We start from the raw sequence: 18543 nt of genomic DNA on the forward strand, positions 1-18543 counted from the left end.
ATAACCTGGATGTAATGACTACTGAATACGGCACCAGACACATTACCATGGTCTGCCCTGTAGTGGAGAAAGTGGAAAGACATTCTTGGGAAGATAGGGAGACTATGCAGCCTTCAACGTTGTGCAGTCAGAACAGAGCAAAACAGTGGCCAATTAGCCTGGCTTATTTCCCCTCTACCAAAGGTCGTCTGGCAGAGTCCCAGACCTGCTAAGCCAGCTGTCACGCTTATGGTTTTAACGCTGATCAGCATCACACTGACTCACTCACAAGTCTGCCCACATTCACAACAAGCCACGCTATCTACCCCGGCAATTACCATGACTCTGTGACGGGGTGGTGACTCAGAGTCCCTAACGATGATGATGAGACACATTCATTCTATTTCTATTGAACACTTCCTGTAGGACATTTCTATATAAACTAATTTAGAGATAAATATATAACAACTGGATTTTAAGATAATTATTTACCAGTGACACATCCCTATTTTTCTGTTATTCTGAGCTTGGGTCTGACAGGAAATAGAAGATGAGCAGAGAGGATGCTGGGTCAGCTCTGTGTTGTTGACAGGGTTAGAAAAACAGTAGAGGTTAACCGGATCTACAGGCCTTCCTCTTACAGTTGTCTGCTGTCCCTCCACCACTTCCTATCTACAGTACTGTACCCCTCCCCCCCACACCTTCAACTGATTTCCCGTAAATTACAACCAATATCCAGCTGGGCGTTACTATTCCTCCCGAAATAGCGGAAATGTTTCTTCCTGCCTTATTGGGTAGCTCATCATGGGCAACATTCCCTGACCCTTAATCCTGGACCCCCTCCCCTATCCCTGGTCCCCCTTCGCTCCCTGTAGACCACATGTTCCACTCCAGCTCACAGATAAGTAGGAACTGTTCTCTCTACAGAGAAGAAGCATAAATAAAACACTGTTTTGGCATATTGATGTATTTTTGACGTGGGATCGCTCATGAAAGACAAGAGGTGAGCCAGCTGTAGGTTGTTGACGTCGTGGTTGGATGACTAACCACAACTCCACAAGACAAGTACAAGAGTAGAAGCCATAGGGAGAAGCACACAGACAATTCTTTTTTCTGGTCCCCCTCTTTTCCAGGAAATGCTTTATTCTGGGAAGAGGAGACCAGGGTTTTTTTCCCAAGGGAGCATTGGCAGTAACTTACGGGACAGTTTGTCACCAGGCTCATGGCAACACTTGTCTGTAAAAGGTTGTAAATTCAGTCATAATGAGAGCACAATGGTTCACAGATGGCTAGTGAATTAGGATGTCTCCAGATGCATGGTAGAAACTACGTGACTTAAACTCTTAAATGAGGAACTGAGTTGTTACATACCCTACTCAGACATTTAGGGTTAATGTGAAGATCAGCCAAAGGTCTTGTTCAGAGGTGGAAGTAACAAGTACTCTTGTTACTGTAATTGAGTTGCTTTTCCAAGTAGTTACTTTTTTTTTGTATTTTTCAACGTCAGTAACTGTACTTTTACTTACACTGTAAGTATGTTTTGAAGTATTGTACTCTGCTACCTTTTTAAAACCATCTGTTACAGAGCACAATTTTGTAGGCTATACATAATAGTAGATCATAATGGCACGGAAGGTTTGCGGAGCCATAAAACTGCTCATGTTGTTTAGTCAGTGACCAATCAAATCAAATTTCACGCATCACGCCAAAACAGGCCAATCAAATCAAATCAAATCAAACGTTATTTGTGAGATGTGCCGACTACAACAAGTGTAGACCTTACCGTGAAATGCTTACTTACAAGCCCTTAACCAACAGTGCAGTTCAAGAAAGAGTTAAGAAAATATTTACCAAATAAACAAATGTAAAAAATCATAAAAAGTAACACAATAAAATAACAATAACGAGGCTATATACAGGGGGTACCGGTACCGAGTCAATGTGTGGGGGTACAGGTTAGTCGAGGTAATTTGTACATGGAGGTAGGGGTGAAGTGACTATGCATAGATAATAAACAGCGAGTAACAGCACTGTACAAAACAAATGGGGAGGGGTGTCAATGTAAATAGTCCGGTGGCCATTTGATTAATTGTTCAGGAGTCTTATGGCTTGCCGTACAATAGCAAAGAAAACAGTCTTTGACCTGGGTGACTGGAGTCTCTGACAATTTTCTGGGCCTTCCTCTGACACCGCCTGGTATATAGATCCTGGATGGCAGGAACTTTGGCCCCAGTGATGTACTGGGCCGTACGCACTACCCTCTGTAGAGCCTTACGTTCAGATGCTGAGCAGTTGCCATACCAGGCGGTGATGCTACCGGTCAGGATGCTCTCGATGGTGCAGCTGTAGAACTTTTTGAGGATCTGGGTCCCCAGAGGAAAATATTTTTTTATAAAAGAGGTGTATGTGAAAAACAATGGAGACTGAGGAGATGAGACAATCCAGACACAGATAGACCCAGTGTTAAAGCCGAGGAGGAAAATCCCTGGCCGCATCTCAGTGACCAGTTCTCCTTTAAGCACAGGAGAGGGGAGAGTGTAATCATGCAATGCAAGCTTTGCTTACCCAGGATGATGGAGGCGGCTGCTAAGCTAGCTATCCTTGCAGCTAATTTAGCTAGTTAGCTACATGGCTAACCACCATCCGATGATGATAGCCGTTATTGTGCCTAGCACGTCATTGTCACTACGTGTGGTGGTGGCTGTGCCCAGTGGGACCTAGGAATTTTAGATATGTACTTTCTCTGTGTAAATTTGGATAACATAAAAGCCAGACTCTGTAGCTAAGTCTCATAGAATGGGTCAAATTGTATTCTTCTTTTAGCTAGCTACTGTACACTACCAAGAAAATGGTAAAAAAAACGTAGTTGTGAGGCTAAATATACTGAACAAAAATATAAATGCAACATGCAACAATTTCAAAGATTTTACTGAGTTACAGTTCATAGAAGGAAATCAGTCAAATTAAATAAATAAATTAGGTCCTAATCTATGGATTCACATGAGTGAGAATACAGATATGCATCTGTTGGTCACAGATATCTTAAAAAAAAGGTAGGGGAGTGGATCAGAAAACCGGTCAGTATCTGGTGTGACCACCATTTGCCTTATGCAGCACGACACATCTCCTTCGTATAGAGTTGTTGACTGGGTCCTGTGGACACATGTTGTCCCACTCCTCTTCAATGGCTGTGCGAAGTTGCTGGATATTGGCGGGAACTGGAACACACTGTCGTACATGTCAATCCAGAACATCCCAAACATGCTCAACGGGTGACATGTCTGGTGAGTATGCAGGCCATGGAAGAACTGGGACATTTCAGGAATTGTGTACAGATGCTTGAGACATGGGGCCATGCATTATCATGCTAAAACATGAGGTGATGGCGGTGGATAAATGGCACGACAATGGGCCTCAGGATCTTGTCACGGTATCTCTGTGCATTCAAATTACCATCAATAAAATGCAATTGTGTTCGTTGTCCGTAGCTTATGCCTGCCCATACCCCCACCGCCACCATGGGGCACTCTGTTCACAACGTTGACATCAGCAAACCGCTCACCCACACGACGCCATACACTCTGTCTGCCATCTGCCCAGTACAGATGAAACCGGGATTAATCTGTGAAGTGCACACTTCTCCAGCGTGACAGTGGCCATCAAAGATGAGCATTTTCCACCTGAAGTTGGCTACGATGGCGAACTGCAGTCAAGTCAAGACCCTGGTGAGGGCGACGAGCACACATATGAGCTGCACTGAAACTTGTGCAAATCCACAATTTCATCAGCTGTCCGGTCCGGGTGGCTGGTCTGAGACGATCCCGCAGGTGAAGAAGCCGGATGTGGAGGTCCTGGGCTGGCGTGGTTACACGTGGTCTGCGGTTGTGAGGCCGGTTGCCAAATTGGTCTGAGGTTGTGAGATCTTTACTATATCTGGGGCTTAAACTTTACATTCATAACACCTTTATGAAGCCATTCATGACACCTTAATGAGTGTTTAAGTCAAGTGTTTAAGCCTAAAATGTATTACATTAACCTGATTGATGTATTCTTTCAGCATCAGTGTCTCTCACAAGTAATGTTTTGCATACACATCGTTATAATTTTATTGAGTGTGTATATGAAGTGAGAGAGAACAGCACATGGGTTTGTTCACATTCATTTGTATAAAACCAATCTCTGTGTGTTTCATGAGGTCATGTGACATTCATTTTGCATACATAGATGGAATATTTTTGTTCAGAGGGAACCTCCATCAAAGATGACGGTCTACAATAACCTCACCTCAGCATGCAAAAACAACCAGACCAAGGAACCATCAAACAAGCAAAGATATCTGCCATGATAACATATAAATGTATGTAATTTATTTCTAAAACAGTTATTGTCCATGAACTATGACTATTCTAACAGGTGTTAAAATGTGCTTATGTCTTACAGGCTGAGCCCTACAGAAATAGCCTTCTTGACCGTGATGAGGCCTGTGGTGACGGCAGGTGGCGGCTTTGAACATCCTATAGTCAGAGACCAACACACATATGGGGTGGCTGCTGCCGGTGATCTTATTGCTACAATCAAAACTTAAGAGGCTGGAAGCATCGTGCAAGATGTCCCTGCCACTCATGAGAGGGTCTCTGAAAGCGCTTTGGAGGAATGAAGGAAGATCCCTAACTTATTGCTGCTGCAATCCTTCTGCCAAAGTTAAAAATCTCTTGGACTGGCAAAGCAGATGTCATCGAAGCAGGTAAGATTTCCTCACTCTAATATTTGTCACATTATTTGTTAACCTTAAACGTGTTCCTATGGTGATAAGATACACACAGAGTATACCAAACATTAGGAACACCTTCCTAATATTGAGTTGCACCCCCCTTTTGTCCTCAGAAAAGCCTCAATTTGTCAGGGCATGGACTCTACAAGGTGTCGAAAGCGTTCCACAAGGATGGTGGCCCATTTTGACTCCAATGCTTCAAACAGTTGTGTCAAGTTGGCTGGATGTCCATTGGGTGGTGGGTCATTCTTGATACACACGGGAAACTGTTGAGCGAGAAAAACCCAGCAGCGTTGCAGTTCTTGACACAAACCGGTGCACCTGGCACCTACTACCATACCCTGTTCAAAGGCACTTCAATCTTTTATCTTGCGAAGTTACCCTCTGAATGGCACACATACACAATCCATGTCTTAATTGTCTCAAGGCTTAAAAATCCTTATTTAACCTGTCTCCTCCCCTTCATCTACACTGATTTGAAGTGGATTTAACAAGTGACATCAATAAGGGATCATTGTTTTCACCTGGATTCAAATGGTCAGTCTATGTCAATGGTTCCCAAACTTTGTATAGTCCCGTACCCCTTCAACATTCAACCTCCAGCTGTGTACCCCCTCTAGCACCATTCTCAAATTTAGTTTTTTTGCCATCATTGTAACACACTATACGATACATTTATTAAACATAAGAATGAGTGTGAGTTTTTGTCACAACCCGGCTCGTGGGAATTGACAAAGAACTCTTATAGGACCAGGGCACAAATAATAATATATAATAATAAATAATTTTGCTCTTTATTTAACCATCCTACATATAAAACCGTATTGTTCATTGAAAATTGTGAATAACTCACAACAGGTTTATGAGAATGAGGGTGTGCTTGAAAGGATGCTCATAACTCTGCAATGTTGTGTTGTATTGGAGAGAGTCTCAGTCTTAAGTCATTACCCACACACAGTCTGTGCCTGTATTTAGTTTTCATGCTAGCGAGGGCCGAGAATCCACTCTCACATAGGTAAATGGTTACAAAGGGCATCAGTGTCTTAACAGCGTGATTTGCCAAGGCAAGATACTCTGGGCGCAAATTTTCACAGAACCGCTTGTTGCAATTTCAATGAGGCTCTCTTGTTCAGATATCAGTAAGTGGAGGCAGGGCATGAAAGGGATAACGAATCCAGTTGTTTGTGTCATCCGTTTCGGGAAAGTACCTGCGTAATTGTTCACCAGACTCACTCAGCTGCTTCGCTATATCACATTTGACATTGTCCGTAAGCTTCATTTGCACACAAAAAATCATACAATGATGGAAAGACCTGTGTGTTGTCCTTGTTAATGCAGACAGAGAAGAGCTCCAACTTCTTAATCAGCCTCAATTTTGTCCTGCACATTGAATATAGTTGTGCAGAGTCCCTGTAATCCTAGATTCAGGCGAGAAAAAACATCACTCGGATAGGCCAGTCGTGTGAGAAACTCGTCATCATGCAAGCGGTCAGACAAGTGATAATACAGATCTGGGCCCGTATCCACAAAGCCTCTCAGAGTAGGAGTGCTGATCTAGGATCAGTTTTACCTTTTAGATCATAATGAAGAAGAGTACAGATGTAGGATCTTAATTTGATCACTCATCTGTTGCTGAGAATTTTCCTGCACAGCAGGAAATGCAAACTTGTAGTGTATTCAAGGTTTAAAAAGGTTTCGAAAGTTTGTAATTTCCACTCTAAAATGTCAGACTTGATTTGCCCTAACGAAAAATGTATCAACCCCTCAAACTATCTCCATTAATTATAATACCCATAATAATTCACATTTCCTCTTGCTGCAGGATTGTTTTCCTGCTGTAGCAAACTGGCTTAATTTAAGACCGTACATCTGTATATGCACAGGTTGGGACCCGCTATGTGGAAACGGGCCCTGGCCTGACACTGACCTGACCATCTGTCGATCTCTCGCTCTCTCTTTCATTCTCAATGACTGTGATAAAGCTCAGGTTATTACACTAGCATAACACAGAGGCTGGTCTTTTTATTGAAATCAGACAGATTTTCGTGGACAATAACTTATAAAACCCTCAGGGCCAGACGGATGTTGTACCATGTGTATTTGGGGTTTGTGTTTGCTCTTCTGTATGTGGTTTCAATAAAACCCCAGGCAGCTTCCTTCGATCCGAGCTTCCTGAATCCCAAGCTTTCATGGGCGAGCCCCTTTAGCCCTCAGCGCTGGCTCTTAACGCCAGATAACAGTTGAGATGGCCATGCCCCCGGAGGCTGGCCTGGCCTCTCCCTTCCTGGGCAGGACCGATGGCTATCGCTGCCTGGGCACCGACCACCCCCAGTCAACAGGACAGCCTCAGCTATCATCTCCAAACCCAAACACATCCAGGCCACAAACAACACAACAATGTGGAAATAATATCCCTCTGACAAAAATCATTAATTTGAGGAAACACAGCCAGACCTTTACAATCCACAGGACAAGAGTGGCCTACATACTATTCCAGGTCTACTGCAGACGAGTTTGTGCCCATTCCTAGATAGAAATCATCAAATATGAAAATTATATTGAAAAAACAACTGGCTATGGACTTTTATTGATTTGCTACTTTCCAAACCCACCCCCACTTATCTTCTAATGGTCTCTCGTCAGATGGAAAAGATGCTACGAAGATTGGAAGGCAATCTCTGCCACATGCTTTCTTCCATAATGCATGGCGCCCGCCGCCGCAGTCTGCCAAGTCTCTCCCTGCCCCAGGCCAAAGTTGGCATTCACTCCTCCATCAATGACCCTTTCACATGGAGCAACGTGGGGCTTGGGTGCGGCCGGTCCCCGTTCTGGGAATGGAACAGTGAAGCCTTCACATCAGTGGAAAGAAACTGTAGCCTTCCTTAACCCGCTGCATCTCAACTCAGAGGTGGCATCTAGCTCATAGGGTAGGGACAGGGAGGACAATTCCAGAGTTGGGCAAGTTACGCAGGAGTGAATCAGTTTGGAGTCTTACCTTTGCCTCGCATTTCTTGTGAGTGGCTGTTTTACACACTGGAACGAGAAGGATGAGAATGGAACAAAGGGAGACAGAGAATGGAGCAATTAGTCAGCTTCCATCATCCAGGTTAATTTTGTGTATTTGATGTAGCATTGTTAAAAACATGATCTAACTAAGCTGAGCTCCCTAGACAACAATCAGCTTACAGTCAGGAGGTTGTTGGCTCTGAGAGAGACAGCTAGCTAGAGCTGACAGGAGTGCCAGCTGAACAGGATCCTCCATGGAGGAGGGTGGCGAGAGAAAGAGAGAGAGCGAAAGCGGGAGAGAGAGACACTCACCTCGACAGAAGGACCCTGTGCTGTCCACACTCTGACGACACACCCCACACTGACGCCTCTTCCTAAAGGTCTTCTCCTTGAAGACATGGGGCTCTTCCTTGCCCGTCTGTCAACACACAGGTACACACACAGTCAGAAACTCAGTACTTAGGGAGAAGCACACACACTAGCAGGTTGTTGGCGTGTTTGAGTGAAAGGAGTTTTGCAGTCAGGTTTTGCTGATCCTTATTTCTGCTCCAGAACCTCTGGATGGTTGGTCCCCTAACGGAGGTAATCTTCTAGTAACACGCCCATGATCCTACTTTGTTTCACAACATGAAATTGGCTTTGAACATGAGACTGCAGGGGTATGGGAGTTACACGTTTCATGGCATGTTAACTAAGCCAATGTAAACAAATGGTTGCTCTGCTCTTACACACAGACACACATTCACACACTCTCTCCCTATGTCGTGAACTAAGGAAAGAAAGGATGGAGAATGTTTGTGGAAAAAATGAAGGCATAGAAACACCCACTCAGATATACTGAGGGCAAATCCACCAGTTAATGTAAGCCCTCAGAAGTGTCCATGCATGGCCGTGTGTCCATGTTCATGTGTGTACAGTACAATCTATCTACTGCCTCAAAGCCTGTCTGTTTTCATTGGTCCGGAAATCAAACTGAAACATATAATGAACCTTTGTTACGGCAGTGTGTGCTTTTCCTCTTCAGTAAAGGGGCTGTTTGCACACTTTTCCATTCTCCTCTCCCGCTACGACTGGGCACTATTTGGACAGCTGGCAGGAGACTGTGCTTACCATGTTCACTATGCAACTGTGTGGACACCCAGGGCTGGCACCCCCCCCCCCCCCTCTCCCTGCCCACCCATGGCCCCACCTCACCACTGACCCCAAGCATACCAGGCATGACACTAAACAAGTGTCTCTCTGAAACTTTCTGCCTGTCTGCAGCCATGGAGTGGACCGGGAACAAAGTTTAAATAGAGACATTAATTAACTTCACCGCAAGCCTACTGTTGTGTGTGAGTAAAATATTGTAAGCAGTTTCACACATACTGGGCATGGTTTCACAACATTTTTGCAAAAGACACGATCACTGCATTACAGACCACCTGGCAGACAGACAGAGAAACAGACGGACGGACGGACTGCAGCGCCTGCATACCCTGGGATGAGTTCAGAAAAGGTGCAATGTACTGAATGTTGCAGAGATAAAACTCTGACATGACTCCTTACTTTACTTGTCAGAGAGACATTCCAGTCATTGTGAACACTTCACAACATTGTGCAATACTGAACACGGACCTGGATACTGACATAAGCACAAGCAGCCGGCCACAGATGGTAAACACTCAGTTGAAACAATGTGCAAGTTGGGGCCATACGATAACAATAAGGTGTAACAAATGAAAATGTCCCCCATGTGAGACATGTGCCACATGGTTCCTTCTGTATGACATAATAGGAATGATTGGCTCTCTTTGGATAATCATCTGCCAAATGAGAGCTGTGAGGACAGGATGGAGGGAAAGAGAGATGGGGGGGAAAAGATAGATAAGGGTATCTAGTGAAACTGCTACACTCTTAGTAAAAAAGGTGCTGTGTAGAACCTATTTGCTGTCCCCATAGGATAACCCTTTGAAGAATGCTTTTTGGTTCCAGGTAGGACCCTTGTGGGTTCCATGTAGAACCTTTTCCACAGAGGGTTCTACCCAAAAGGGTTTTTACCTGTAACTAAAAAGGGTTGTATCTATAACCAAAAGGGTTCTCCTATGGGGACAGCCGGAAACTCCTTTTTCAAAGTGTACACAGCAACTTGAAAACTTAGACTGGTTGAGTTGATTCAAACCAAATATCTTGGTTTTCCCTCCGTCTTTACAAAGTTTGTCTGTGGTTTTCATGATTTTTCGCTCTCCAGTCATTAGTTTACATATTTGTACAAAAACATGCTAACATTCTCCTCATACTGTACTTTATTTATACAAACATTATTTATTATTACAAGTTCGCAATGTTCACCAACAGGCTATATATCCCATTCACCATCATGGCAAAGTATGTCTAAAATGGGCATGCATAACATCTTACCTCGTTAGCCGCCCAAATAGAACTTCAGACTCTGGGTTAAAAAAAAATTGCAGACAGTTCTCTGTTACAACCCCTCCTCTCCTAAAAACACCCTTCAAGTACACACCAGTGAGTTGCTACCTCACAATCCTGACTGTTTGTGTAGTCAGTCAGTGTAATGGGACAACCTTTATCGCCAAGTCCCTGTGTCTCCCGTCTGCTCTGGGACAGCCCCCCTTCCCCCACCCCCCCCTCACCCCCCAGGCATCAACAGCAGTTCAGCACACAAAAGGGTTCTGTTCTCTTATTTTTATGTCGTCCAGCCCAGAAAACCAGAAGTTCCTTAGTCAAAGAACCGCTTTTTGAAAATAATCCCTCCCTTTCCTTCTCCCTGTCTACCAGAAGCCCGCAGAACAGAAGCGTGATTGAAGGGAGGAGCCAACACAGATGCTACACACATCCATCCCTACAGACCCCCTGGATGCTCTGACTCCCTCTTCCCCTCCAAAAATAGGTTGATATTTAGTTTACACAATGATGGTTATTGTGTGGCACTCTCTCTACCGGACTGGACCCACTGACCCCAGGCTAAAGCGAGGCCAAGGGCCCAAGGCAGCTGGACTATAAAGATACTCCATAAGGGTAGGTCTTCTCTTGGGTTTCCCTTTAGACTCCAATATCTAAACAACTGAAGCTGTATTTGGACCTGAATGTCAACTCCTCTGATGTTGTGGCGCACTGGCTGGATGAGGGGCACCAGCAGCTGAGGGAGAAGAGTTGAAGGAGAAGAGCTGAAGAGCTGCAGAGCAGCTTAGAATGTTCACTGTTCAGTGCAAGAGCATCATACTTTATGTGCCATCTGGTAAAATTATTACGGTAGCATAATAACATTTGTAATATGCCATCTTCTCTCCACTATAAGTCTTTGTGACTCATATTGTTACAGGGGTTGTTTGTGTATATGTGTGGGTGTGCAGTACAGTCCCCCTCCCTCGATTTAAAGCCAGTGTGTCACAGAAGTAGATCAAGTGTGTGTGTGTGTGTGTGTGTGTGTGTGTGTGTGTGTGTGTGTGTGTGTGTGTGTGTGTGTGTGTGTGTGTGTGTGTGTGTGTGTGTGTGTGTGTGTGTGTGTGTGTGTGTGTGTGTGCATAATTGTGTGTGTGTTCTCTCTGTATTCCCCTTCCCTTAATAGAAAGTCTAAAGATGCGGATGTGTGTGTGTCTGTGTTTGAATGTGTGTGCACGTGTTTATGTGTGTGTGGATGTGCACGTGTTTGTGTGTGTGTGTGTGTACACGTGTGTGTGTGTTCTCTGTGCAGCCTCCGTCCCTTCCTCCACAGAAGGCCAGTGTGTCTCAAAAGGGTGGGACAGGCAGCGGAGGGAACAGAGACAGCTTGTTCCAGTGGTGAGGTCAGCGCTGCGCCATGACACACTTCCTGTGTAGCCCTCCTCACTGTTTTAACCTCTGGTGGTCAGCCACACTGCTGCTGTCGCTGGCTAGGGTCCTCTCCTCTCACATTCCCAATCCTGATCCTGTTGTTCAGGGGCCGTATTCATATCTCTCAGAGTAGCACTCCTGATATAGGATCAGGTCCCCCCTTTCCATTGTATTCTTATTCATTTTGATCTAAAATGCAAAACTGATCGTAGATAGGTAATCCTACGATGAGACTTGGGCTGGTTCTACTGTGTCTCTGCTCCTTTCTCCCTCAGAGTCTGAACCACAACACTGCTGCTGGAGTGGGCCCTATCTATCAACTGATAAATTACATGCTCAGGTCACTGCAGTACACAGCAGCGCCAGTCTATTAGCAGTAACACGGTTATCACTGCCAAAGGAAAGATTGGACAATGTTATCGTGTTACCTATCCACTGTGGTTTCCCTCATGTTATTGTGTTCAGACCGCAGGGAAGAAACTTTTGACATGGGAATATGATATTGGAGGAGATTGATTGGATGATACATAAAGCACACATCCACGTCTCCCCCTCACACACACACATTGTACACAACACATGCAAGAAAGCACACACACACTACCTGGTTTACCATCACCAGCTGGTTATTAAAATTGACATTTGTCATTAAGTTCACACACCCGCAAACACACACAGTCTTGCATTTCTAACCAATTTAGGACTCCTCACATTTACATACCTTTTTAGGACCATGCTTTCACACACACACACACACACACACACACACACACACACACACACACACACACACACACACACACACACACACACACACACCGCTAAGGAGATCAAAATACACTTTCACAAAATCATAATAATGGTAAAGGATTGGGAAATTGCTATGACGCAGTAATAAACACAGAACACATTGGGGATGGAGATGCGGGAGGGGAGGGGTGCGCATGGAGTCATATGATCCTTTAACCACTTTCCTTTAAGGCTTTCTGTATCAGACCTGCAAGAATACTGCTCAATTAGCCTGCTATGACATCGGATTTGTAAGTCGCTCTGGATAAGAGCGTCTGCTAAATGACTTAAATGTAAATGTAAAATTATACTGTAATTGGGCAAATAGACTCCACTAAGGCGAGGGTATTCATCTCAGAGTAAAACCACAATATTAGTACTCTAGAATTTCAAATGAGTATAGTTTACCAGAGGATGATTACCCTGTGGAAGAGTCTGGAATATCTCATTCAGTCGGACAGATAACCCTGTCCGATGTGCTGCTGTGTAACTTTCGACTAGTGGGGTGTACTGTCAAAGAACAAGCGAGTTTGGAAAGATGACTAATCCACTAATCTAACCGTGCAAAAACATTTACAGAAAAAGATCATTGTTTATTAAAAAAAAGCTAACAGCACTGGAACATTTGACAAGAGACTATAGCTATTGATGTCAGCATGACAACATTTTGAGGGAGATGGCAAGCGCAGCGTGCGCAAATTAATGGGATGAATACTGTTAAAGAGGATGCTTGCACAGTCCCCCACACCCCAATGTAACACTTTGATTCCCTCACGAATTTGCTTTATTTGATTGACCATAAGTAGTACTATGTAATACTAGTCCTACAATAAAAATACATTTCAATAATAATTACTTTTCCATTATTTTCTTACCTTATTCATTTCTTTTTCCTTTAAATCTACGCCTCGAGGCATAGGTCCGAGTTAGACTTTTTAGTTCAAAAGTTCTCTTACATCCCCAAAAAGTCCTCAAAACATAGTTTGCAACTAAAGGTTACCTTGTTTCTGTTAGTCTCCCTCTGCTCTGTCGCTGTGGGTGGAGCCATTAAAGGAAAGGCTATTGTGGAATTGAATGACTGGAATTCCACTCTGTGATTGGTCAGATCTGGGAGGGGAGAGTGAAGAAATTTCCCCAGGATTGGTGAGGATTGGGAATTAGATATGTCATTTCTGGGGGCAAGTCAAAATGGTCCTAACATTGCATGTTAACCATCATTAATTTTCTAAACTGTCATGGTTGTTTTGGTATAATTGTGGTAAGACAATTATAGATCCAAACTTGTAAATACTCTCCAGACACAATCCCGCCAAAAAGGCACCTTGTGTGGTTATGTAGCCCTCTCTGACTCTCTCTCTCTCTCTCTCTCTCTCTCTCTCTCTCTCTCCTCTCTCTCGCACACAGGCACGGACACACACACTTTTTAATGCATGCACACAGGTTGCAAGATTAGACATTGGCATAATAAAGGTGAGCCAAACTCGTGTCATGTTACCAATAGCACAAGAGCTACACCACGTGGGGGGAAGAGAGAGGTGCAACAAGTAGTGTGCAAGTGCGTCAGTTCTGTGGCGTAGCACATTTTCACACAATCCAGAGGTGGTCTTGTGAGTTCCAAATCAACTCCTAGCCCCTATTCCCCAGCCACATCTGTCCATCTGAGAGGATGGGATAGATGGAAGCATTATGTCGATATTTCTACCCAGCCAACTAGAAGCCAAGATGAAACTATTAAATGCCATAATGCTCAAGAGAATAGTTCTTAGAAACATGACTATAATGACTGAGTATATCTGTGTCCGGGACCTACGTTTATCTAACCACTACATCATTGGAGTGTAACTCACAGGAATCCCAGAACAACACATAGGGTAATTCAGTCCAGCCGTAAAAAAGGCCTAAGCGCCATGGAATTTCCGGCTCATGTGAAAACGGAGGGACCGGGGACGTTTATTTGTCTGTAGCTTTTTTCTATTGGAGAGGAGTGGAGGAGAGGGGGAGGGAGGGAGGGGCAGGAAGGCCACAGGAGAGTTTAACAAAATACAGGGGTACTTCCTCGAGTTGACAAGATGCTTGGAGTCTGGGACTTGGAGAGGAGGGTAGGGTTGGGGGATAGATGAGGGATGGGGATTTGATTACAGCTGTTGAATTGGCCCTAGAACAAATTTTACTGTCACATCCTCAAATACACATAGACATGGATGGACAACAGGTTGATGTTTATTGTCATGAGTCTTGTCCTGGAGGCAGAACTGAGAGATTTCCCCTTAGATAGCAGCTGCAAAATTGTAAACATTCATGAAAACAAAAATATGTTAGGGATAGGCATTTGGGTTAGCACCGTGGTTAAGGTTAGGGTTAGGTTTCAAATCAGATTTTATGACTTGCAAGCTGTGCCAGCAAGTGACCACTCTGCAGAGCTGCCTCCCGAGGAAGATTCATGATGAAAAACGCTAACCTGCGGATGGACATGTCTAGTTATTTACAAAGAAAGATATATGGACAGAGACAACTACAATAGAGAGGGGGGAGCAACAGCGTTTGAACCTCAAATAGGGGGTCGGATAAGCCTTTGTCGAGTTCAAATCAGGCAGAACTGCCTCGCATCATTACAACTTTAACTGTGCAGAGATACTGAGAAACTGAGTCCGAGTGAGCCTGACTGATCCTCATCGGTACTGAACATATAGAATGATACCTCTAAAGTAAAATACTGCTTTTAGCTTAAGTTCACTAAATACAAAGGATATAACACTTTGGGGAATAGGGGAAATGAATGGAGCAACATGGAGGTAAAGGAAAAAGGTTTTGAGAGTGGGAACATTGGCCAAGAGGAAATGGGGTGGGGGAAAGGGGAGTGAAGGGGGAGCTGTATTGCTTGAGGAATGATTGTGTAAGACAGCGCTAAGCCAAAGGTTGATATGGTACAGCTGTAGAGAGAGAGAGAAGAGAGAGAGAGAGAGAGAGAGAGAGAGACTGACTATGAATACATACGCACGAGAGTAAACAAAGCTAGGGTCTCTTTGGGGTTGTATTTATCTTGGGAATATTTACATTCATTTTCCACGAGCGTAATACAATGCTGAATCATATCCCACTTACTTTATGTGCCCTCCCTACTCTCCCTGCCAAATTCCAGCTCATTCCCAAAACATTTCCTACTCTTTCAAAAAACACTCTTTTGCATACAATATTATCTTCAGAGGTTCTGTTATTTAAATGGGTGGGTCTGGGATTTATTGGGGTGGCAGGTTTTGGAGAAAGGAAAGGCTTTACATTTCCTTTTCCCATTTCTCTACTTTCATCTCATACTCTGCCCCACACACACAAACATTCCTCAAGTACTGGTGACAGTTTTGTTCTAAACCAGAGGAGTCAAGTCTAGTCAAAGCTTCCCTGGGGTTTGACTAAAGTTTGACCACAGATAACAGGAAGTGAGTGAGTTTCCATATGAGTGAGTTTGTGGTTATGTATGCCAGTGGAACAGTGTGTTTATGTGTATTTGTGTCTGTGTCTGAGTGAGCATTATGGATCGTAGAGGCTATTTTTACCCTTGATTCGCCACTGCTCTTTTCTGTGTTGGGTGTGTAGAAAATGCCTGTGGAATATGGTCGCTGTAAGGCAGTGCCAGTTTAAAGCGTCGTTGGTTCTTTAAGGAATTCAAACTATTTTCTTTTGACCTTTGAAGGGATGAGTAATCTGAGCCTGCAGAACCACTGTGTGTTACATCTGTAACAGGTGGAACAAGAGGAACATCTAGTCATCTATTCCAATCGAGTCACTACAGTGTTGTTGTACTCTATCTTCACATTCAAGAGATGGAGAGCTGCCCAGCTCTGGCTTAGGGTGAGGGGATCATAAGCCAATATCACAATGTTCTCTGGTGATCAAGATAGGCTTTGAAAGAGTGAATACCATATCACGATAGATTCAATCGCCAAGCAGAAATTACACCTCTGGCTTTGATCCCTGTTGTGCATTTGGCTACAGCAAATTGTGTTTTTCTTTTGCTTGCCAAGTAATTGAATACTATAAGCCATTAATGGAGCTTCTCTATGATAACACAGCCAGCCCACTCATAGGATGTACTGTAGCCAGCAGTATAACAAAGCTGTGACGCATCATGACTCATAGCACATAACCTGTGAGGCTTAAAAACAACCACCAGTATAACCACCACCTTGCCTTTGGCACCCAATAAAAAGCATTGCCATTCTAGCAACAGGAAAACATGCATCGGCCAGAAGGACACTGTTGTGAAGTGTATTTATTAAGAAGTCAATGATATCTCTTCCATACTTATCTGTTCATGGCGCATTTTTGACATTACCAGCTGCAGCCAAACCAGTCAAAATTAAATCAATTCCTCAGAGGCCACCAATACTGTACATCAGCTCTGTGATAAGTAAATAATCATTTAAATGAATAGCTTGAGAGCATGAAAAGAGGATGATCCATTCTGACTGCAGACTCCAGTTCCCACACCCATACTGACGGTCAGTTGGATGCAATAGACTGACGTCGTCCAGGGGGCTAAGCATTCCCACGCTCCACAGCATGTGCTGTAACCATGGAGACTTACAATAACACTCATGTACCCAAACAGGGTTCCAATTATACACAGACTCTTGGGGGTGCCCGACGTCTCTTTCTTTGACAATTTCCATTCTGATGAGGGGGCCATGATTTTTTTTATGGGGGTAGCCATCCCTCCATAGCCCCATGTAATTCAAACCCTGCACCCAAACTTGGGCACAGACACCAGACACAACTCAAAGAAACAAGCACGCTAATATACACAGACCAAACACATGCACTCAAATGTATGAGTATATCATGCATGATGTGCAAGGTTTCCTAAAATACAGCTCTTTTGTCTTGGACCAGCTGTGGCCCCATGCATAACCCTAGACAAGCCCACCCAGACACTCACCTTGGTCAGCTTCATCTTGACGCTGTTGGACCTCTCTGGACCTCGGCGCTTCAGTGACCCTCTCACCAAGGGCACAGGCTCTGCTTCCTCCCCACAGCAAGGCTCCGCACTCAGGGCGCAACCCATATAGAGAAGTGGGCCCTGGTGCTCTCTTTCTCTCCTGTCCTCTCTTTCCCTGTCCCCCGCTCCCTATACTCTACCAGACACTGTTTTCCTGCGTACTTTCAGGCAGCTGTTTTTGTCGGCGGACGCGAGGCCCTTCCCCTTTTCCTGGCTCCCATTCAGCCTCACGCACACTCGCCAAGGGCCAGAGGATATATGTTCTCTCCCTCCTCTCCTTCTGTCTCACACAGACATATGCATCCCCCCATTTCAAATACTCACATATAGACATACAGTACATATATGGTCTCTCTCCTTCGTTCCCTCTCTCCCAGGCACAAATTGTTACCCTCTCTCCTTCCCTCTAACTAACTCTCTTCTCTCATACGCATATACAATACCTCTCTGTTTCTCCCTCCCTCTCTCGCTCTGAAACCGTCTCTGTTTCCTGCTCACACATACACAGTCATTTTGCCAGACATTGCATGTATTGTCTAGAAATGGGTTCACAAAGCAACAAAACCACAATAGTTGCAGTTTGGATGCTCTAAAAGACACAGACCTCTTAGCGTGGAGGCAGTCTCCTCTCCCTATGCTACTTACAAACGTGGAACTTGCAACATCAATTCCAAATACTTCCAGCAGAGTTGAAGTGGTCAGAAGTGCTGCTATGGCCATCCATCTACTCTAAACCTCTATCATTTGGTCTAGAGTAGACAAAGTTAACTTACTTTTACCCATTCTCACACTTTGCTACTGCTCCCAAAAGAGGCCCTTTATACTAGAGTGAGAATAACAGTATTATTCTTGCTTTGTTTTTTCCTCTGTCTTTTCGGTGTTCTTTGTTTATCCTGTTCAGAGTGTTTTGGCTGCTGCATGTGAACTCGCAGGACTTGGAGACCGTACCCCTTAAAAGGAAAATTCTTGATGTGCCTCCAAACCCTGTCTCTCACTCCCTTACTCCACCCCCCTTTTCCTCTCTCTCTCTTTCCCCTCCTACCTCGGTAGACTGAAAACAGCAGTAGGCCAGGCTATGTCTTGTTGTTGTAAATGTGTTGCTCCCTCCAGACGGCCCTTGCAGGTATTCACCCCCAACTCTCTCTCTTCCCACCCCTCCAGTTGTGTCTGTTTCCAGATCCCCGCTTGT

At 44.3% G+C, this 18543-nt stretch overlaps 1 protein-coding gene across 3 annotated transcripts in view; it reads right to left on the reverse strand.

Moving 5' to 3' along the window:
* The window catches only part of tns2a (tensin 2a), a 46806-nt gene extending 28503 nt beyond the window's left edge, over window positions 1-18303 (reverse strand). For 2 of the 3 annotated variants that reach the window (XM_039010428.1, XM_039010427.1), the window contains exons 1-3: window positions 17295-18303; window positions 8069-8174; window positions 7746-7783 (exon numbers count right to left, since the gene is read on the reverse strand). In XM_039010428.1, coding sequence (XP_038866356.1) covers window positions 7746-7783; window positions 8069-8174; window positions 17295-17420 — 270 coding nt within the window. In that variant the 5' untranslated portion in view covers window positions 17421-18303. Of the gene's footprint in view, window positions 1-7745; window positions 7784-8068; window positions 8175-13236; window positions 13381-17294 lie in introns of those variants that run through there. The other variant, XM_039010429.1, reaches the window with a different exon arrangement.
* Window positions 18304-18543: the final 240 nt, after the last annotated feature.

This window comes from Salvelinus namaycush, chromosome 16 (genome assembly GCF_016432855.1).
Source record: "Salvelinus namaycush isolate Seneca chromosome 16, SaNama_1.0, whole genome shotgun sequence".
NCBI classification, from domain to species: Eukaryota; Metazoa; Chordata; class Actinopteri; order Salmoniformes; family Salmonidae; genus Salvelinus; species Salvelinus namaycush.